Source organism: Zootoca vivipara, chromosome 2, assembly GCF_963506605.1.
Source record: "Zootoca vivipara chromosome 2, rZooViv1.1, whole genome shotgun sequence".
Classification (NCBI taxonomy): domain Eukaryota; kingdom Metazoa; phylum Chordata; class Lepidosauria; order Squamata; family Lacertidae; genus Zootoca; species Zootoca vivipara.
The window spans coordinates 105,516,594-105,539,396 of NC_083277.1; the positions used below are offsets into that span (position 1 = coordinate 105,516,594).

The 22,803-nt window shown below is 41.1% G+C and overlaps 1 protein-coding gene across 4 annotated transcripts in view; it reads left to right on the forward strand.

Moving 5' to 3' along the window:
• The window catches only part of SPATS2 (spermatogenesis associated serine rich 2), a 49,207-nt gene that overhangs the window by 15,658 nt on the left and 10,746 nt on the right, over positions 1-22,803 (forward strand). For all 4 annotated transcript variants that reach the window (XM_035103892.2, XM_035103894.2, XM_035103895.2 and 1 more), the window contains 5 exons: positions 15,826-15,905; positions 16,555-16,663; positions 18,293-18,342; positions 19,347-19,608; positions 20,355-20,561. In XM_035103892.2, the coding sequence (XP_034959783.1) occupies positions 15,826-15,905; positions 16,555-16,663; positions 18,293-18,342; positions 19,347-19,608; positions 20,355-20,561 (708 nt within the window). The remainder of the gene's footprint in view (positions 1-15,825; positions 15,906-16,554; positions 16,664-18,292; positions 18,343-19,346; positions 19,609-20,354; positions 20,562-22,803) is intronic.

Here is a 22,803-nt window from a genome sequence, read left to right on the forward strand (position 1 = left end):
CACACTGCATTCTATGGAAAAGGGCATTCTATTCTATTCCATTGACCAAAAACTTTTTTTTGGGTGAACCAACTTTTTATCTTGAAGCAGGTCACTTCTGTGATACATATTTGCTCTGTATTTTGCTCTTCTGATAGCAGCCTGAGGATAACCTCTTTACATACTACACTGATGTTACAAATCTGAACAAGTACAATTTTAGTTGTAGAAATTGTGCGGATGGTAAATTGCTTCTGGAATGATTCTATAATGTAAAATAGTATTCTGATCAATAGGTTTACTGTAGTTAATAAATTTGTCTATCCCACTTAAAAGTTATTATATGGTATTTCTTGTAACTCCATGTGATTTTGTGAACCTCTTGTGAGGATCAACTATATCCAAAAGAAAAAAAGTCGCTCACTGCATAATCTAGATGAGCAATAATGTAGATATCAATATATATGCCATAATATAACAAACATATAGGGATTTCTTTCTTGGAAATGACTTAGTTTGAACAAAGTGCTCCATATACAAGTTAGAAATATTAAAAGCAACTGGATTCCCCATAATAACTTCTTGGTAAGAAAATTTCTCCCAGGTTTTTGGCTAATTAAACAATCTGTCCTGTCCTGTTTACAACCGGGGGGGGGGGATTGTTTTGCTTGCTACTATGTTACGTATTTTTGGGTTTTTATGTTGTAATGTGTCCTGTGATCCTCAGAAGGTAAGTATGGAAATTTAAAAATAATTACATGAATGAATTAATCTTGCTGCTGTGCCATAATACCCGTATATCTGAGAACCCCTCACCAAAGTAGCTGAATATGGTCTCTGTATGCCAAACTTCTAGAACAGAGATTGCATAATTGACTGGACATTCCTTATTCCAGCTGCTAAATTGTTATGAGAAGTACTACTCACGCTGTGGAAAAAGAGTTCTGATTCCCCCCCCCCCCAAATCCTAGAGCAGACACTTTGTTCCAGACTACGTTATGTTCCAGGGTATAAATGCTTAATTACAGTTGCATTAATAGTCTGTGCTGTAATGTCTGGAAACAAGAGGCATGGCAGGAAGGGTTATACTTTTATCATAGTCTTGGGTTAGTAGCTTACTGGAATTATTTGTATTTTTTGAATTGCATCTGTTTACCCAGACAAAATGCTTGTGGGAAAGTAAGACCAATGCTGTTAAGCTACACAATCAATTAACAGTGGCATGTATGTATTGGAGGGTAAGGAAAGTGGGTGGGACAAGACACTGTATTCTAGCTATATTGTTGTTTTAAAATTCTGGTAGCTTTCACCCTTGTCTAGTGGATTATTGAAGTCTCTGCAAAAGCAAGAATGGGAAACCCCCAATGACACACTTTCTGGCACCAAAGCTGAAAAATTGTTCTTTTTTTTAAAAAAGGCATTGGTATTATACAGCCATAAACCTTGCACAGGACAGCCCAACTTTCAAAGTAAGGCGTGCCACCTTTAGGTTATACAAGAGTTTGAGCAGCTTGGTGCCTGGGATTTTTTCCAGGCTTGTCAGCAGCACTGTGAAGTCCAGCCTTCTTCAGATGTACCTGACATACGGTCATTGCCTTGCACAGAATCTGGGCTCATTCTTTTTCCCATTCTTGCCACTTACAAGTACTGATAAGAATGTTTCATTCTGCTTCCTCCTTTTCTTACATTAAAGGGGGAAAGATGTAGTCTGAAGCAATGGTATTATGTATAGGGCTATGCAGTGCTTTTTTTCTTAAAAGTTTAGGGGTATTCTCATTTTGACTCAAGAAAATCATTTTATAGTTCAAATCAGGAAAAATAAATACAGTAAATGGACAAAAGTACAAAGATTCACAAAATGTTTAGGGGTATGCGTACCCCCAGAAAAAAAGGCACTGGGGCTATAACTGCATGAACCATTCCAGCTTAGCTAGTGTGGGCCAGCAAAGATTCAGGCTTGCTTCAAAGATTGCACACTTTCCAAACAGCGGCCACAGTCATGTAGTGCATATAATTTTGCCCACCTTTATTTTATTATTGCAATTTCTCATGCCTTTATTTCACCATATGTATATGAACTGGGAAGCTGCAGTAAGGAAAACACATGGCAGTGACAATAAATCCTGTATAATCTTTGCCCAGGCATAAAACAGCTGAGAACTGTATCTCTATGTAGTGTTTAGTAGTTCAAACATCTGGTTTCTTTTGCCTTTCTCATTGCATAAGAACTAAATATTTTTAAATGAAGTCATAAAAGCAGAGTGATTTAACTGCCAGTTTTCAGTGGATGGAAAAGAAGCCTAATTTAATTTTGTTGAAAATAATATTGCATCTTCACTGAAAAGATACAAAGGAAGTCAATTTTTCTGGACCTGGTTGGTGAAAACCTGACATTACAGAACTCCTCAAGCTACAGCTCTTAAAATTTAGCTAGGTTGTATTTGGAGTAAGCCCTTTGAAATCAATAGATTTACTAAAATTAGTCTACTTGATTGTAGTGGGTCTATGCTGAGTATGACTTAGTAGTCTTCCCCAGCTGTTTTGTCATTCCCACCACTCTCACAGGCATGCTTGGTAGGCACACAGAAGGGGGCCTTTTCAGTGGCTGCTCCCACACTTTGGAACTCACTCCCTAGAGAAACTATACTGGCTCCCTCCTTGTTGCTCTTCTGCCAGCAAGGGAAGGCTTCCTTGTTCCAACAGGCTTAAAAGCTCACTGCTTTTAATGAAAGGTCTGATGCGGTGCTGTTTTATTGTAATTATTGGTGTGGTTTCAATAGATTTTATTTATGCACTTAGTTTTAATTCTGTCAATGTTCAGTTGTTTTTTCTATGTTTTTAGCAGTTCTTATTTTTATCTGCAAGTCTCATTGAGTCCCATCAGACAAAAAGACACACACACCTGCCTGGTGCCCTCCAGATGTTTTGGACTTAAATTCCCATCAGCCCTAGCCAGGAAGCCTATGCTGGCTGGGTCTGAAGGGAGTTATAGTACAGTTGTACCAAGGTTCCCAAACGCCCTGGAATTTGGACGTTTTGGCTCCCAAATGCCGCAAACCTGGAAGTGATAGTTCCGGTTTGCGAACTTTTTTTTGCAACCCGAACATCCGGCAGGGCTTCTGTGGCTTCTGATTGGCTGCAGGAGCTTCCTGTAGCCAATGAGAAGCTGCGATTTGGTTTTTGAACATTTTGGAAGTCAAACGGAATCCGTTCCAGATTCCGCGAATTTCGTTTGACTTCCAAAGTATGACTGTACAAATAATCTGGAGGGAACTAAGTTAGAGAAGGCTGGTTTAGTGTTTTGTATAGATATGGGCAATACATTGGGTCTGTTGCATCTTCTGCCTCTGATGTCTGAAATGTGTGTGTTCATCTACCTCTTCAATAAAATCAATAAGATACTGTAATATTTTGTGGTAAAACCTAAAATAACTGGTTCAGAGGGGTTCGGGAACAAATCCAATTAAAATTATGTTAAATAAGAACTTCAATATGTAGTCTTCAAGTTACTATGCTGTTCCCACCCGTAAATTGATTAGTTGTAGGATGTTCTATTTATCCCACTGCTTTCAGACTGAGATCAGTTGTAAGTGAGGTTGATGGATGAGATGCTTACAAAATTCTCATTTCTAGCAGCCGGCTTTTCAAATAGGAATTCTCTGGATTTTGTGCTAGTGGGAGCTAGCAGAAAAAGTTCCACTAGCACAAAGGAAATTCCACCCTCTCATGCCCCCAGGTGCCCCTGAGCCCTCCCCACATCAGCGCTCCGGGGGACTGGGATAACCCCCGGAACAGCACACAGGAGGGGGAATGGGGAGATTGTTCCATCTGGGAAGCTGAAATGCTTGCACTGACAGAATGATCATCTTAGCATGATGTTGAATTCTGTGTCCCCCCCCCCCCCGTGTCTGATTGGAATCTGATAAGCCATTATGGAAAGAGGGGTTCAAAACTTGTCATAGCATTATATTACAGTATATTGGATAGCGTTCTGGGCTTGGATTGGCTCAGATCCCATCTCTACCCTAAAGCCTGCTTGACAGCATAGCTCACAAGTCACTGTCTCTTAGCCCTAAGTATCTTAGCCTATCTGCAGAGGGTATAAGAATAGCAATAACTAATGTAAGCTGTGCTGACTTCATTGGTGAAAGAGCAAGATATAAATCCACAAGGCTTTGTCACCAGTAGAGGGCCTGGCAGCTGTGCAGAGAAGCTACTGATCCCTCTGTCCAATTTGAGTCCTTTGTTGGTTAACTTGTTCAAAACAGTTCACATTGTGAACTCTTAATTGGCCAAAGCAAAAGAGAGACTGCTGTACTTTTAACTAAAGATTATTATATATCTGGATCTTGAAAAATAGATAGGATTTACTTAATAGATTTAAAGGAAGAAATCAAACAGCCTGTGAGAAATCTCATACTTTCTGTTACGTTTCCAACTGTTGGAACTGTAGTCAAATTGAACAGGTGTGGATAGAAAAGCATCTGTAGCTTACATTTAAAAAGTATTAATTTAGTTTCTATCTGTACAGATGATCTGCAAGAGTACAGATAATCTCTCTGGGGACTGAACCACAAAAAGTAGTTGATCTGTTTAACATCTTAATCTGGAAAGTGGCTTTACGGGAGGTGCTTTTATGAAACCAACAACTGAGTGGTTTTTTACCACCCGAATTCAACTATTCCTGTAATCATGAATGCCTGGCAGACAGCCTACTATAGGAGGTGGGCAGTAAAAGTAGTTTATATTGGGCATTGTCTTCTGGCAAGGATTGTCAATTGCCCCCCTGATAGCAGGTCTCTGAAGTATTTGCTTGGCTCACTGTACTCACCAACTTCTGATCTAGCAACGAGACTCCCATATGTGTCCTGTTCTACATCATTTCTCAAATTTCTTGTATAATATGATTTTGATCTAAAGCCATGTGTATATAGAAGTAATCCCTATTGATACTGGGACCTAGTTCCAAATTGTCCTGCTTACAAATTATACTAAACCTATAATAATAATAATTATTATTATTTATTATTATACCCTGCCCATGTGGCTTACAGCATATATAAAAACATAATAAAACATCAAACATTAAAAACTTCCCAGTACAGGGCTGCCTTCAGATATCTTCCAAAGACCGTATAGTTACTCATCTCCTTGACATCTGAAGGGAGGGCATTCCACAGGGAGGGCGCCACTACCGAGAAGACCCTCTGCATGGCTCCCTGTAGCTTCGTTGCTCACAGTGAGGGAACCAGCAGAAGACCCTCAGAGGAGGACCTCAGTGTCTGGGCTGAACGAAATTTTCTCTTCAGTTCTTTATAAATCCTTTTATTGTATTATCCACCATTTATTTTAAAGTCGTTATTAAAAAAGCACTCTAAACATGTTTACTATCTTGTCAAAAATTGTCTTACCTAGGAGTGATTGCATCCCATCATTATACCAGCAGTAGCTAACATGTGTTAAACTCCTCCTTTCTGGTACTCCTGGCTTAGTTACCCTTGATTTTAAATTTACAAAAGTAAACAACTGCAAGGATCACAATAATCATGGGTACATTTGGTTGTAGCTACACCACTTAAAATAGTGATAAAATTATTATCTCAATCTACTGATCCTCTGTACATAAAGCACTTGGGCTTGCAGTTGGATTTTCTGTTACCTCTCAGCAACAACTCCCATTGTGTGCTTCAGGAGTCCCACTTGCACACGAATGTCAAAAGCTGGCTTGTTCTCCCAGGGAAGCTGCTGTTGAAAGATCAGAGTTTTTTTATTTAAAAAAAACCAATCACCACCAGCCGTATTGCACTTGCTCTTCCCTGGATCCAGACAACCCTGCAGATGTATCTACAGCTTGTATATTCTGTTTCAATCATTTATATCCTGGTTTCCTAAATTGAGCTCATAATTTTATCACTACGGTACTTAAAGTCATGTAGCTACAACTGTATCAGTGTGATATTTGCAGTTACAAACTCACTTTGGATGTTAAACAGAATTTGGAAGACGTTTTGGCTTTGGGGCCTTTACCTATGAATTAATTCTCCATTTCTTTTCCTGTTGTACCCCTTCTCCCCTGTCTTCCTGTGTACACCAGACTGTATGTCGATGGGCAGGGTGATTTTGTTTATACAGCTGCTAGAAAGGGATGTTACTGGGGGGGGGGTTAAATCAGTTGTCAAAATTTAAAGCTCCTATATTTCCTATTCAATATTTAGAGCAAGCCCTGACCTTTTAATTATTTGCAATAGGAACCAACCTTTTCAAAATGCAGCTCTGGAACCATGTTAATCGACCATCACCATTGAAGAAATGTTCAGGCATTGTGAAAATGTTGGGTTGTTTTGGCTCATAATTCTTGCGCTCCAACTTAATACTTCTCTTCTAGCCTAATATGTGCATTTGAATTATGGTTTCTTTTAGCTCAGCTGCATGATTTTTCTGTGGCTTACTACAGAATGATTAACTAATGCCACTGCGGATTTAATAAATTTAATGTCTTCCCATTATAACTAGTTATAAATTCCATGGGAAAGCACTGGTAGGCAATTGAGCAGTGCTCCTTGATGGTAATAGTACAAGTAAATATTTTTAAGATTCGTTCTGCTAATTCACCATTGTCAGAAGTAATAGCAAAAGAGGCTGTAAATTTCACAAACTGAAATGCCAATATCCCTGCATGACCCAGCTGTTTCTTTTGAGCTGATAGTAGGGAAGCAGATGATGTCCTAACCTTTGGACAGCTCAAAGTGAATTTGCAAGCTACTTCAAGCATCTCGAAGTGAATGAGTACACTATGGTTGAGTGCATCATGCATGACTACGTATTACAGGGGGTGGGATTCTTTAGAGGCATTTACTCACACTTACATTGTAGGGAGCAACAGCTGGTCTTGGCTTCTTATAACATCTATGAAAAAATAGTTGCTCCTCTGTATAATGGTATACGCTGTGGGTGCTTGTGATGTTTCCACTTATTTCTTAGCATGTGAAATGGTTCTTGAAAATTGGAGTTTATTAAAAGACATACTGTTTCTCATATGGTACAGATATCTGCATTTGTGGACTTGTGGTACAAAATTGATAGATATCAATATGTTTAGCTACATTAGGGATTTAGAAAAAGGTATTTTAATATAACTGCTAATTGCTATAGAGACCTGTTTTTCTTAATCCGCTGCATGTGTTGCCTTTTCTTTTTTAGAATTATAAATTAGTATTCTACCTCCTCCATAATTACTTAAAAGATGGAATGATCTATGTTTGTCAAATATTGACATTATTACTAGTTTACAAATTTCCAAAATTGAAGATGATTACTGGTTTTTTAATACAATTTTTAGTTTATCTAAAGCTGTATTTTTCGATAGGACTAAATTGGCTGAACTTAAGAAGGTGCTTGAATTTCTTGCTGTTGCTTCTTCAGTACAGCTGGGAATGACTTGAGAGGACAGTTTCTCTCCTGTAATTTAAAAATTACCCTAATGGTCTATTTTGTTAAGTTTTCACTTATAAAAGCGGCAAGATTTCACCGTGCTCTTGGGTTTAAATTACTAGGTGTGACTTGCTGTTGCCTGTAAATTGGAGGGAAACTGCTGTTAAATAGAATTGGAAGGTAATAACAGGATGAGTAATTAGAGGTGCCCTAAAAGTATTTCCTGGCATCTCCAGGAAAGCAAAGAGTGTTTTATTTAACTTGCTTTGCATTTATTGGAAGTGTTATCTTGGAAGCTAAGAGTCACTTAATGCTTAGCATGACAGATGTGTTTCAAGTATGCACTGTCTGTGTTAGTGTGTGATGGACACCTTAACATTTGAAGTGGGGGAAGGTATTTAAAAACACAGGACCATGCAACAGACATGAGCTTGGGAGCCATGGTTGACTGTGTCTACATGTACATATGTGAATATCCACCTCACAATGCTACATCTCTTTTTGCATGTCTATAGAGCAATATTTTATACAGACTGTAAAGTTGCCCTTATAGCGCAGTTAGAAATGTTTTCAAAGCACCTTTTATGTTTGTCCTCTGCTCAACTAATTCTGGATTGTAAGATTTATCCCAACACAGTGGTTCTCCGAGTAGAAAGCTGGCCTTTATGGTAGAAGATCACTAGGTCTGTGATTGCCAAGTATGAAGGAAAACGAAAGTTCAATTTGCCCACCATCATGGCCGCTTTAACCAGGACAATGGTAGAGCTGTAATATTTTCCTCATCTGTACCAATTCAGGCAGCAGATGGTGATCATGTTTGAATTTTCTCTTCCCCCCCCCCCATGCCTGCTAACTCTCTACATAGAAAACTACTATGTTAGGAAAGAATGTTCAACCTAGCTTTCTTCCTCCTTTGTTTAGGGTTTTTTTATTTGTTTTTTTATTGTGAGGAATGTGGCTGCAGCCTGAAGTTACACAGTATATAGAAAGGGCTCATTATAAACTGGCCAAGAGCCTTGCAGTAAAAAGGGTCACTGTGACAATTTGAGAACTGCAGTGCCAGCATTGCACAGAATTTCTTCATACTATATCCTGGTTGTTGTTTTTTTTGGTTTTATATATATATATATCTAGGTCATCAAAGAGATCTATTGAAAATACACACAGCTTCCTGCAATGGTGAATTCACTAGGGGCAGGGACGTGTCTGCTTTTTGCTTGTAAAATTCTGTAGAGCATTGTCAGCCGTGATATAACTGAACACGATAATAATCTATTCACACACACCCCTTAATCTCCTAATAAACACCTGTCTGTGCTGGAAGTGCAACTCCAATGACAAGTAGAAATCCCAATGAATAATTTACAGAAGCATGTTAGTTTTCTAGTACTGCCAAATGTGCATAATTTTCTTGTTGAAGATGTCATGTTTCATCGTTTTCCAGAAGCTGCTGTTCATAATGTGGTGGATTATGCTGCATTGATAGACTTGTGCTGTTGATACCGTAATGAGAGGTTTTCAAGTATAAACATCTGATGGGTGGATCACCTTTTTAACAAGGAAAATAAATTCAGAAACAAAAGTTTTTTATGTTCTCAGAGACATTTTAGGAAAGCTTTCGGTGCTGATATGTAGAGCTAAGTTATTGTGCAGGTTAGTTGCAAGTGCTCCTTGCTCTATTTTTGTTCCTTACTGGCATATTCTTTGTAAAACAGCAGGGTCTTAACCCTCCTGCGTTTTCTGCCTTCAGAAGGAGGGTGGTTGTTCCTCACCTGTCTCCTCCACAATGTTCTCCACCCTTTCACTTGGACTTGGCTACGCTCATGCATGCCAGTGCTCATCACTCATATAGCTTGCTACATGCAAGCACACGGTCTGCTCTTGGTCAAAAAACAAAGCAAAACTGCTACATTCATCCTCGTCACAGCACTAGGCTGAAAAGAGAAGTTTCTTTTTTGCTCAGCCTAGCACTGTGATGGGGAGGATAGTCACCTTTTCTGCTGTTCAGAGAGAGTGATCCCCACCACCACCACCACCACCACCACACACATCTCAGTTTGGTGCTTCCCAGTGCGATGATGGGGAGGAGGATGGGCTGGCAAGTCATTTAAAGCAGCTTGGCTGGCCTGATTCACTGCTTTGCCACCCGTCTTCTAGACAAGGACAGCAAGGGAGAAGAGGTGGGGTCATTAAAGTGTGCCTGAGCAGTAAAGTTGGAGGAAGGTTATTTGTTAAAAAGTTACTGCCTTGTAAGAGAATATATGGCAAGGCTCTGAAGTGCTTTAATGCCAAGGAGTTGTGTCACATGTGGAAGTGGATGAGTTACTAGAGTGGAGGGTCATCGCATTGTCTGAAATTTGGAAAAACTGAGTGATTTGGCAGCAGAACACTAGTTAAAATTGAGGAAACCCAAGCTAAACCAGGTGAGGCCATAAGTCACATATCAGCCTCATTTGCATTTAAAGCTGTCTTACTTACAGTAAGTGTGCAGAGGACCAGGGACACTGAACTTTTCCTCTTCCTATGTCTCGCCTCTCCTCATCTTAGCCTGTTGCTTGAACTACTTTTCTCTTTTCCTGAATCACTTCCAAGGAAGTATTCAGCATCCCTCTCCTCTCCATTCGTTCTAAAAGAAGATCCAGCTAACCTATTTTGTAGGTGAGTGGAGTGAATATATGGAAAGAAATATTGTGCATACCAGCATCACATCTAGTTTGACCCGGGATCTGTACTTTGGGGAGTTTCATGAAAAGGTCAGTATAAACTGTCACTGATAAGGGGCTTATTATGTAACTTACACTACTGACGTGGCAGGTGGATGGCATATCATCTGTGACTGTATCCATGGTCGTGCTTACAGAAGCATGGATTACAATATGCATGCTTAAGATGTTTCTAAATCAGGATATGTTGGGGTTCACTGATTATGACACCCATTTTCTGTCATACTAAATTAGAAGTGAATAGCTTGCCTTTCCACTAAGTATATCTTCTTGTTGGCATTGTTTTGAGAGAAGGTGCAGGGTTGGGTTTAACTTTAGTAGAGAACTTGGCAAACTGGTTGGATCTTTAAAATGTTGGACAGTTGCTTTTGAGCATCGTGTGTGTGTGTGTGTAAAGACACATTCTCCCTATATGCACACAATGTTATTAACACTTGGTTATCTTTCAAGGTGTGGGCACTGCAACTACAGAGCTTTTCCCAAGAAAGTTAGGGCCAAATAATGGATAATACTATGGTCTGCAAGGTGTTTCCAGGATTGCAGCTATTAACAAACTAGTTTTGGTGTGGTATGAAAAAGAGTGGCTTAGAACAATAGCCTTGAATAAAATGACTTGTAGTGGCTACATACATGCCTTAGTCTCTTTGTGAAAGGAAGCTGTGAACAGTTAAGGTTTGGGGTCTATGGCAGCAATGGGCAGAGTTCACACTTGCAGGATCTTCCTAATTTTTTACTGGAATCCTGAGAGATCCACTAACTGGAGGCATGTGCAAAAGAGATAGAATTAAAGAATTTTAGGCCCAGGAATTTGTTTTAAGTCCAAGAATTGAGTGGAGCTCACAGCCCTTTTGCACACAAGTCTTTGTTCTCCCCCTCTGCCGAGCTTTCTTCATTTTAGCAGCATAATCTTTTTTGGGGGGGGGGTTATTGTGCTAAACAAAGGGTTGCCCAAAGTCCTGGCTGATACATTTCAAAATTCCCTCAGTTTCCCAATAGATTATGATCTACCTTCTGCCCACCCCCTGGTCTATGGAATTGATCACATCCACTCAAAAGGAAGAGCTTCAGTGTGCACTATCGTAAAGGGCAAACCTCTTCTGCTTTCAGTGGCTTGATCATACTGTGAATGCATACTTGCTACTCAAGTTCTGGAATTGCAAGCTGCTGCTTATGAAAACAAAGACTGCTGTGTCATTGTTAGCAGGCAAGCTGAGATCTTAAGCACCTAAAGAGGAGCATTTAACCGATTAGTGTCTTGGTAGCTTTTTTCAACCATTTCTTAACAAAGGAAAGAGAATCCAGAGTCACGAAAAAAACATGTTTCATGAAAACATTCCCCAACAATAGCAGATCCTACGCACAACAACTTGCATCAAGGGTCAGTGCAGTATCTATTAAAGTCAAACAAGAGATTGGCATATTGATTAGTTTGTGAATGGACTTTGAGAGATAGATGTTACATTTTTACTGCCTTGGAGGACTTTGAATTTTGGGCATGGAGGCAAGATAAATTGTGAATGGGCAGTAAAATGGCAATTGCAGTTCAATGTAAACAAGTGTAAAGTGAGGCATGTAGAGGCCAAAAAACTTGATTTCACATATATGTCTGAACTGGCATTGACTGACCAAGAACAAAGCCTTGGTGTTGTGGATTGCTATGAAGCTGTTGGCCCAGTGTGCGGGAGCTGTGAAAAGGGCAAATTTCATGCTAAGGATCATTAGGACAAGAATTGAAAAATAAAAGCACCAATGTCATAATGCCTTTCCAAAGATGATGGTGAGACCACACTAGGAATACGATGTACAGTTCTGGTTGCCTTGCCTCAAAAAGAATACAGTGGTATCTTGGTTCTCAAACTTAATCTGTTCTGGGAGTCCGTTCGACTCCTGAAAACCATTTGAAAACCTAGGCGTGGCTTCTGATAGGCTGCAGGAGCTTCTTGCACCCAAGCGGAACCTGCAGAAGGATGTTCAGCTTCCAAAAAACGTTTGCAAATCGGAACACTTCTGGGTTTGTGGCGTTCGGGAGCCGATTTGTTCGACAACTAAGCCGTTCGGGAACCAAGGTACCACTGTATTGCAGAATTGGAGGAGGGGTTTTTTTTTTGTTGTTGTTGTTGTTGTTTGTATGTTTTTAAGGGCATTCAAAATGATCGATGGGGTTGGAGCCACCTCTTCTATAAGGAAAAGTTCCAGGATTTGGGACTTTATAGTTTAGAGAAAAGGCAAGAAATAGGAAATGTGATAGATGTTCCTAAAATTATGCATGGCATGGGGGAGTGAATAGAGAAATGTTTTCTCAATGTGCTGGAACTTACGGACACCCAATGAAGTTGAATGTTGGAAGATTCAGGGCAGAAAAAAAGGAAGTACTTATTCACACAGCACATAATTTGAGTGGAATTTGCTCCCACAAGGGACATCATGAGCACCAATTGCATGGCTTTGAAAGAGGATTAGACAAATTCATGGTGGATAAAGCTATCAGTACCAATCAGGGCTATCATCTGCCTTCTTGGTAGGAGGCAGTATGCTAGAAACTGCCGGTCAGAAGAGTGCTGTTCTGCTCAGGTCCTACTTGTGCATTTCTTATGGACATCTATCTGGTTGACCACTACCAAGCAGTCAATCATTTTATTTGTAGGCTGGCTTTCCAAAGTTCTAGCCATGCTCAAGGTGGCTTGCATAATTACAAACATAATACAGTGGTACCTTGGGTTACAGACGCTTCAGGTTACAGACTCCACTAACCCAGAAATAATACCTCAGGTTAAGAACTTTGCTTCACGATGAGAACAGAAATCATGCGGCGGCGCAGCAGCGGGAGGCCCCATTAGCTAAAGTGGTACCTCAAATTAAGAACAGTTTCAGGTTAAGAATGGACCTCCAGAACGAATTAAGTTCTTAACCCGAGATACCACTGTAAAAGTAGTCATAAACAAGCAAACATCAAAAAGTACACATTGAACCATTTCCAAATAAATCATAAGCTCTAGGTTAAATATACAAAAAAGAATAACGGCAACACCCCGCAACAATACCCCCTAAACGATACCCCAGCCAAGAGTCTGTTCAGCAGCCTCAGCTTTTGCAGCTGGAGTCAGTCAGGGTCCTGCCCTCCCAGGCCAGGTGGGAAAAGGCCTACAAGGCAGGGAGCAGGATGAATGCAGGATTTTGGAATAGATGGGCTACTGGCCAGATAACAACAGTGCTGTTCTTAAGTTCTTTCATTATAAACCCAGGGGTAGCCAGAAGGCAGATGGAGATCTACAAGCAGATTGCAGAATGATTAAGAGTAGGCCAGGTGGGTTTCTGACCCCAAACTGTTTAACAATAGCAAAATGTATTCCCCACTCCCAATTGGTGTTTTGAATACCTGTAGCATCTCAAATGTAGATTTGCTCTCCTGTATGCAGGTAATCCCGGTATTTGAGTGAATGAGTTAACTGGTTCCATTCTTTTCATAAGTAAGCCCACAGGCATTACTAGCCTGCAGAGGTCTTCATCAGCATGCTGAGGGATTTGAGGTCTAGATAGGACAGGCAACTGGACCAAACAAAAACAAGAATTTCAGAAGAAATGAATGCAAAGTTCCACATCTAGGTAGGAAGAATGAGATAAACACATATAGAAGATACACACATACAGAACACCTAGCTTGACGACAGGATATATTTAATAGAGATAGGTGTTAAAACAGAAACTGAATATGAGTAGGAATGCTGAATAATTTTGTTCATTGACGCTCTCTTTTGTTCATTGATGTGTTGTGGGCTGTAGTTCCCAAAATCCCTGACCATTGGCCAGTCTAGACAGTTGTTAGGAGCTATATTCCAAAGCATCTGTAGGGCACCATATTGGCTACTGCATTAGGTTTGTCTTCAAACCATTCATAGCACAAGCTGTGGATAAGGTTTGTTCTTGGCTTATTGCTTGTTGTTTGTATGGGGGGAAACAAACCATTAACCAGGGCTTAGCTTCAAACAGTGCAGGTGCAGTAGGACCGAAGGAGAAGTGGAGTGGTTGCGATTTTCAGTCTTTGCCCCACCATGCTGCATGCTCACCTTTAAACCATAGTTGAGCTTGACCATGCTTTGAAAGTGACATGTGAACTAGCCCACTGGTTTCTGAGCAGTCTTCGAGGGCAGCCTCATTGCAGCACATTGCATTAACATTTCGGGAGTGTAAAGAACTGTGGCCACGCTCTCTCTGTCTGACATGGCTATGGCTGGCTACAGGTCCTTTGTGTCTTGGATGCCACTTCAGCTACCGATGGAAAGGTCAGATTTAAAAGCACCCTCAAAATTTACACCTGAATCTTTAGGGAAAGTGCATCCCCATCCAAAGTAGCCTGAACACTACCTCTCAGATCAGAGAATGCCTCTCAACCACATAGGCTTTACCAGGGATTTCAGTAGTCCTGGTGATCAAGCCCACCCCTCACTTACTGCTTCAGTCCTTTAGTTCTGAAAATTGTAATTGAATAACAGAAAGGGAGTACCCCTTTTGTGGCACACAAGTCCTAAAAGCATAACAAATAAATGCGTGCTCGCAGTTATGCTAGCATTAAACAGAATTAGCAGCTGGCAGATCTTGATAAATGAATTGTAAAAACTCTGCAGTTTGCATACCCAAGAGGGAGCGAGAACATTAAATATTGAGTAAAGGTTTGGTGCTGCGATGGATTCCTCTGTGCACATTCAGTAGCTGCGTATTATCCTCAAGATTAGTACCAAACAACAAAGGCAGCATTGAGACTACTCCAGTTGTCTTAATTGATATCAGACTAGTTCTGTTAGAGGCTACACTTCCTTCACTGCTGCTTTGATCCTTCTGTATTTTTCTTTTCTTTTGCCTGAGTAGGCTAACAAAGCAGAATTTCAACAACGTGTAGGGGTCTCACAAAACTGTATGGGTCAAAGCAGATCTTGCGAAAGCTCATCTTTCTGATCCATTCAGCCTGAGCCTCCTGCCATGTTGAGCCTATGTTGACTTCCAGTTCTATCAAGTGTGGCAAGGTTCTATGCATGCTCTTGCTACATCACCAGTGGTGTGCCATATGCTTATCTGGGTTGAATTCAGTGAATATTGGTGGTGTACATGTGGCTGGAAGCTGGCATGGACTGACTGAAAATGGGAGCAGCAGCTAACAGAGAGGGTTGTGTGAATAGGTCGTGAATCTTTAAGACAATACTGTACATTGCTGCTCCCAGTTTTCTGCTGCCGTTATGTTTGCTCTGAAGTAGAGCTAAGGATTCGCAAAGCTATGTTGAAGGTGTGTCTAACCCAATGATAAATCTTGAAGATAAGCTTTAGTATGCCTAGTGATATATCAGGCTAAGCTTCTGACCTTCAGAACTCATCACAAGCTCTTCCCAGGCAGTCTGATTTGGGGCTGGTCTTGCCATATTGCCAAGGCTGGCTGTTTTCAGAGTTCTGCTTCAAGGCAGTGTATACAATTGCTGCAGTGTTCAACAGGTGGAACCCCTGTGCGCTCTGCCTCTCTAGTTGGGTGTGTTTGCATACTCTTGTCACCAGGGATTGGATGAGACCTTTTTGCATAATCTTCAGCCTACTTTTTATTACCTTTCTTTGCAGCGCAGTGATATATCTACAATTAGTCTGAGAGTTTATTTCCATCTTCTTGGTTCCTTTCATTCTGAATATTCTGTGTCTCTCTCCACTTCATCAGATTCATCAGGATTTATTTTTGATGTGCAGTCCAATACTGTGATGGCTCAAGGAGGTACCTTTGAAAACATGAAAGAGAAGGTAAGGAATTCCTGGACAGTTCTTTTAGCAGGGATTTTGGCATGTTATATTGCTGCTAGATGCTTATGATCTGCAATGGACATAAATTTGGAGTACATAGAGACCTCTGCTGTAGGTCAAGGCTGTTACCCCTTTTGCTGCTTTGTTTGATTCCTGTACTACTGGTTTGGGAGGAAATGATCTCTCTGTAACTCTCCATTTCTCCCTTGCCTCCTTCCCTCTGCCATTCTTGCAAGTAACTTAGGCCATGATTGAGACATGTGCATTACAGCAACAAACACTCCAAAAAAAGAAGAAGCTAGCATTGATTTGGGGGCAAGGTGTACTGGCCAGTTGCATTTGGCAACATATTGAGTCATAATGTAGGCATTACAGTAATAACTGAAGCAAAAGGGACCCAGGTGGCTTCACCTGTGTGTGTTCATGTTGCTTCCAGCTATAGCTTCTGTGAGGTTTGTTTCCTTGGGATGGGCTTCAGAAAAACATTGCCAGAGAAAACAACCCTAATGGGCTGTTCCCAGAGCAAAACTGAAACTGACATCAGCTGGAAGAAAAGAAACTTAACTAGTTTCCTGTGTTGGAAGCAAGGGGAAATGTTTGACTTGGAAGCAAGTGGTTAATATGTGACCTGCATATCTCATTTTTCTAGATCAGTGCTGTGAGAGCAATAGTCCCCAACCGCAGCAACAACGAAATTATCCTGGTGCTGCAGCACTTTGATAACTGTGTAGACCGAACGGTGCAGGCTTTCATGGAAGGTGAGGTTTTTTTTAAGAATCAAGTTCTATCTCAGATGCTGGCTGTCATCTGTGATGGGGATAAATGGTGGGTAGGTGCCTTACATTGTGAATATGTGCAGTTACAAACTCTTCACTTTTGCACCTTGTTTATTTGGTGTGGGTGTTTGTGATTCTTGGTTTTGTCAGGGACCAGGAAGGTAACATTTGGGCTGTGGAATTTGGTATGGAGAAAGACTGGAAAAGAAGGAAGGGTGTGAGAGTCAAGAGTAAAGAGTTCCAGCTCTGTAAACTGTTGAGGGGAAAGTCTCCTGGGCAACTATTTTACAAAGATCACAAGCAAGCATGACATCCAAATTTGCATCATCGTGGCAAAATAGATATTCCTGCAACTTTCACACAAGTATACATACTTGAAACAAATATTTGGTTCATGTAGGAAATATGTGTGCAATGCCCCCAAAATATTGTTTTCTAACATTTTAATGCAGAAACAGCCATACATTTCTAGATTTTACTTTCAGTCAACGTGGGCTAGAAATTTGTTTCTCTGCTCAGAAGTTTGTGTGCTTGGATCAGTACAATTTTGCTTTAGTGTATGGGTTCTATATTGCACCATATTGACAATATAAATTCTCACTTTCCCTGCTTCATTCTTTTTTTATATGCTTATGTAGTAGGTACATGAACATTTAAACGTTTATTACTTGAGGCTGGGCATGAGCCAGTTTGGTGGCCCAGCCCAAATGTACCTCTCATTAAATGGTAATGGTCTTTAGACTATATAGGGAGAGCTTTTTCTTGGCTTTTCTCAGAATAAACAGCACATTGGTTTCATTCCTGAATATGTTTTTTTTTTCATAAACCCTTTCAGAATCTATTTAGGATCCACATGAAACAAAAAGGCCATATTTCAGTATAGGATTGAAACTAGAATTGTACGCACAGAGTTCTTAAAATCTTTTGCCGCTACACTACCATAAAAAAAATCAGCCAGTGTGTAAATTATCTATGCAATGGCTAGAAATAATTTTTTAGTTACTGGGAAGTTAGTAGGTTGTACTTCCAGTGCCAGGAAACACCTCTGTATTAATGCAGTTTTCTTGCTCCAGCACATGCATGCTGCAACACATTGTGTGGAATACTGTAATTCAGAAGGGGCACACTTGAGTTCAAATTAGATCTCTGCAGCAGTCTGTATCAATTTTCTCTAGTTCTCGCTGCCATTTCTTGTGCCCAGGCCAAACAGGCACTTTGTAGCATACAAAGACTTTTAATATCACACACAGAAAGAGAAAATTCCTACAAGAGCATTTGGAATACCCCTTGTACGTAAATGCTCATCCCTCCTTCGTTTTCCTGGCTCTAACTTTATGGAAATTCAGGCTCTGCTATATTGTTCTCTTTGGTTTTTTTGTCAAAAACTCTCAGAAAACACCTGGGGATAAGAAGATGGCCTGCTTTCTGACCCATGGGCAGAAAAGAAAAGTATAATTCATCCCTTCATGTGCTATCTGCGCCGCATCAGTTACTTATGTAACTCTAGATCCTCTTTTAATATCTCGTGTGACTATCTACTTTCTACTTCACATTCATAGCACATAATCCATAATACATTTCTGCTTACGATTTTTCTTTTTTAAAAAACAGGTAGTGCCAGTGCAGTGTTGAAAGAATGGACAGTAACTGGCAAGAAAAAGGTAAGCCTTAATTTTGGTCTTGAACTGCAGTGTATTGGTTTGGTTTGGAGTCTTTCTGGAAGGACCATGGGGCTTTCTAAGCCCATCTTCTTGTACCACTCACACCAAACTGCAATGACGCAAGAAAAAGAGAATTTGTTAAGAGAATCTGTTGTAGGCCACCACTGCATATTTATTACTAGATAACGTTGACCTGAGAAACTACTTACTTCGGTCTCCAGTGTCTGGTTGCTTTTGGAACAAAGTTTCAAAAACACAATTCACTTTTGCTTACGGTAGCAATATTGGTGGGTGTAAAATACTGCCCTATACCCACAGGTTGGTTCACAGAATAAACAGAATATAAAACCACAAACCATTCATGAGAGATGGTATCACATGGGAACATTTTCAGCTGGCATGCTGAAAAAAATTCCTAGTCCTGCAAAACTGTACCTTGGCACCTGTCTGTTAGGCTTCTTCCAGGTTCAGGGGTAGTTTTCTGATTTCTGGATTAAAGCGTTATCCCTTTGGCCAGTGAAAATGTTACTCAGCCATGTCCCTGGCTTCTAAGATTTCACAGTGCGGTTCTCACTTGCTGTCAAGCACACCTTTTCGGTTGCAAGGGCTAAAAATGGAAAGCTGCAACTCTCAGAGCCCAGTGACACAACCTGTGCCTTTTCTGCGTTTGTACAAAATAGTGGTGTGCACACATCTGTGAGTGCAGCCAGTCCTTCAGAATAATTGATGGTTGAGAGCAGTATTTTTAATGCTCTCCTGCACTGAAGTCTTTCTCTATGCACAGTTGCCATGCATAGTACACTTGGGCCACATTAATCTCAGTCTGTCGGTTCTAATTGTTAAATAAATCCACCCCACTTTTAAGGGATCAATGCCTAGGACGTTCAGCTATAAAGTATTTAATTCTCTGATGTTCAAGTAGTAAGAACGATCCTGGAAGTTAAGCTTAGCGTTTTTCTTTCCTCTCTCCCCCCCCCCCCCGGGGTGGATGTATTAACCCCTAGAACAAAAAGAAGAAAACTAAGCCAAAGCCTCCTGCAGAATCGAGGGCCAGCCTTCCTGACCCCAGCAAGCCAGCATCCACCGAAGAAGAACAGTCTGTAGCTTCATCTGATAAGGGTGGGATCAACGGTTACCATGTCAATGGCTCAGCCAATGACACAGAGTCTGTGGACTCACTCAGTGAAGGCTTGGATGCACTTTCCATAGATGCCAGAGAGTTGGAGGAGGGCGATCCTGCTATGCCTGAGGTGCCTGATGGAGCAGGTTAGTTCTCTGTCAGATTGTTGCCGAAAAGCAGAACTGCTGCCTGTGTGTATAAAGAAAAAGGAGGGCCTTGTTCTCTCCCTTCTGCTATGCTTAAATATGTAGTAATAATAAAAACAGAATAAATACCTTTTTTGCTGTTTAGCACTTATAACAGAAAGGAGGTCGACTAGTTCTTTGGAAATAGGGTGGAAACTATTCCAGGTTCCCAGAGGGAGGAGATGGCAGTAGGAGCAAATTCTACAGTCGTACCTTGGAAGTCAAACAGAATCTGTTCCAGAAGTTGGTTCGACTTCCAAAAGGTTCGGAAGCCAAAGTGTGGCTTCCGATTGGCTACAGGAAACTCCTGCAGCCAATCAGAAGCTGTGGAAGCCCCGTCGGACGTTCGGCTTCCAAAAATAGTTTGCAAACCGGAACAGTCACTTCCAGGTTTGCAGTGTTTGGGAGCCAAAACGAGAACTAAGCTGTTCAAAAACTAAGGTACGACTGTATACACCTGGGTTTCTAAATTTTGTACTAAAGGCTCACTTAGAAGTCTGAGTGGTGGCTTTATAGAGATGGATGTTGATGTATCTTCTAGGTAGATGAGCGTTCATAGCACATTGTTCTTTCTGGCCATATGATGCTCTGCCAAAACTATAAAGAGGTGCCTAGGAAAAATAGTTTGGGAACCCTGGCTTACATAATTGCACTGTTTTATGATCTTCAGATGCATGAATTAGGACCTTCTTTTCCTCCTTCTTTAGTAACATTAGAAAACGGGCTAGCAGACCTCAGTCCAAAGCCTGCCACCACACGGTCTTCCCAGAATGCCCAGCCTCTCCGGGTACAGCCTGAACTGAGAAGCTCCGGCAAGCCGCTCTCCAGGCCTGTATCCAGCAACCATTCACCTGCCCCTTCATCTCTGACGATGCTGGATGAGGTCCCTGCGTCCTCTGGAAACAAAAAGCTAGGTAGGCTGGGTGGGATCTGTTACTACTGCATGACTCTGTTGTCCATTTTCTAGGCTTCACTGAGCACATCATAGTTTTGCCGAGAGATCTGGAAAAACAGCTACAGAGTGACTACATTTGTTCTCATTACTGGGCTGAAAAGTTTTAATGTGTGCCTCTTCTTGACTCACCATGGGGGTAGGAATGGATAGCATTGGACTAGGATCAGAAAGACACCTAGGTCAAGAGCCTACTCAGCCATAAACAACACTGGATGACATTGTCCCAAGTCACTCTCAGCCTGACCTCCCTCACAGCTTCTTTGAAGGTAGAAGAGGAAGAACCTGACCCACAACGTATGCTGCTCAAAACTCCTTTAATAATGGTGGTATAAAAGATGAGAGAAATAAATGTGCCCACATCAATGGGATCTTGAAAACTGGATATAAAATCGAAAGCTGTTAGCTATTAGTTCCATATGCTGTAAAGAGTGTATACAAAGGCATTAGAGATGTACGGTTGTACTCTGAAAGCCAAACGCCTTGGGAGTCGAATGTTTTGGCTCCCGAACAATTGAAAACTGGAAGTGAGTGTTTTGGTTTTCGAATGATTTTCGGAAGCCGAACGTCTGGCACAGCTTCCGCAGCTTCCGATTGGCTGCAGGAAGCTCCTGCAGCCAATCAGAAGCCACACCTTAGCTACTGAACTTTTTGGAAGTTGAACAGACTTCCAGAACAGATTCCATTCGGCTTCTAAGTTACGACTGTATTCTATTTGTCTTGTTCATCTCCAGCAGTCTTAGGAACATGTCTGCATGCTGCTCCTCAGCCCAGTATAAAATAATCGTTTATATTACTGTTCTGCAGCTCTTTGGGCTAGATTCAACTAAATAATTGCACTAGCAGGAACCAGCAATACAAGTCCCACTGGTGCAAAGGGATTTTTCTCACCCTTTCCCCCTCCGTACACTGGCCCTCTCAAATCAGCTTTGGGATTGGAACAGCAAAGGAAGGGAAAATTGTTCTGTCTAGCACACAAAAATATGTGTGCTGACAGAACAATGGTAATAGCACAGCATTGAATTTGTCCCTTTTTTATGTCCATTTATTATCTTGTAAAAATGCATTAAGAAGACGTTTTCTAAACAATAAATCACCATCCTTTCACTGTGTTTTAACACAAACAGTGTGCTAGCTGCTACATTGGTATCTGGCACCTGGTGGGTTCCGAGTTGTGATCTTCCTGTGGAAGATTCAAACTGATTGATCACCTCCACCTTCCCCACTGCCTTGGTGGTAACTTTCCAAGCCTGCTTTAATATCATACTGCTACCACCCTGTAGTTCTTGTCCAGTTTTATGCTTGTTTTGCAAGTCCTGTGGTTGGGGGAGAAAGTACATGCAGAATTACTGAGCAGTCTCGCAGCTCTGAGGCTTATCCCCTGGATGATTTGCGAACATAAGTCACCAGGCAAAATGTCTCTTCCCTGTTGAATTTGAATTTCAGCTCTGCTTCCATTTGGGCTGCAGAGAACTCTTGTAAGAATGTGTTGGGTAAGCCTGGGCTTCATTTGCAGAGCGCATTAGGTCTGCTGAAATTGAATTTAATTAAATTGCCTTGTGGTGGGAGGATTATGAGCTCTTTAATAGGAATGTTGCATCTCTGTTGAGGAGGCTATAGATGACACCCTGTCTGTCAACTGCCTTTCCCCCAGCTGCTATAAAACTAAGACACAGAGTTGGTTAACTGAAATCCTTTAATTAGTTGGTTTTCCTGCACAATCGTTGCCCACTGTTCATATCATTTAGAATTTGTACTATCCCATATTTTTTCCACGATGTTCCTTACTGGAAGCTTTTCAAGATCGTGTACAATTTTCCCATGATGCAAGCCAGTATCTCAAAGAAACCTGGTGGTTAACGAGAAGCGGCAGTTTCTTACCATGCCTTCCTTTAGTCTCCTCTGTTCCTGTCTCTACCTGTCGGCAGCAAGGACCTCCAAGACCTTGATTCTAAGGATGGCCATTATCCCTAACTTCAGGGAGACATGAACATCCTGCTCCCAGCATCAATGGTTCACCTTCTTGCAGTAACAAGGGCTATAACAAGCAACTGGCAATTTAGCTTAGCGGGGGGTGAACACTTCAGCATGCCTCGGTAATGGAAATAAGCATGGAGATGTGCTCTGCTGGAGAGATGAGGCAGAGTGTCTATAACCTTTATTGCTCTCTCTTGAATCTTTCATCTTTTCTTTTAGAAGAAACT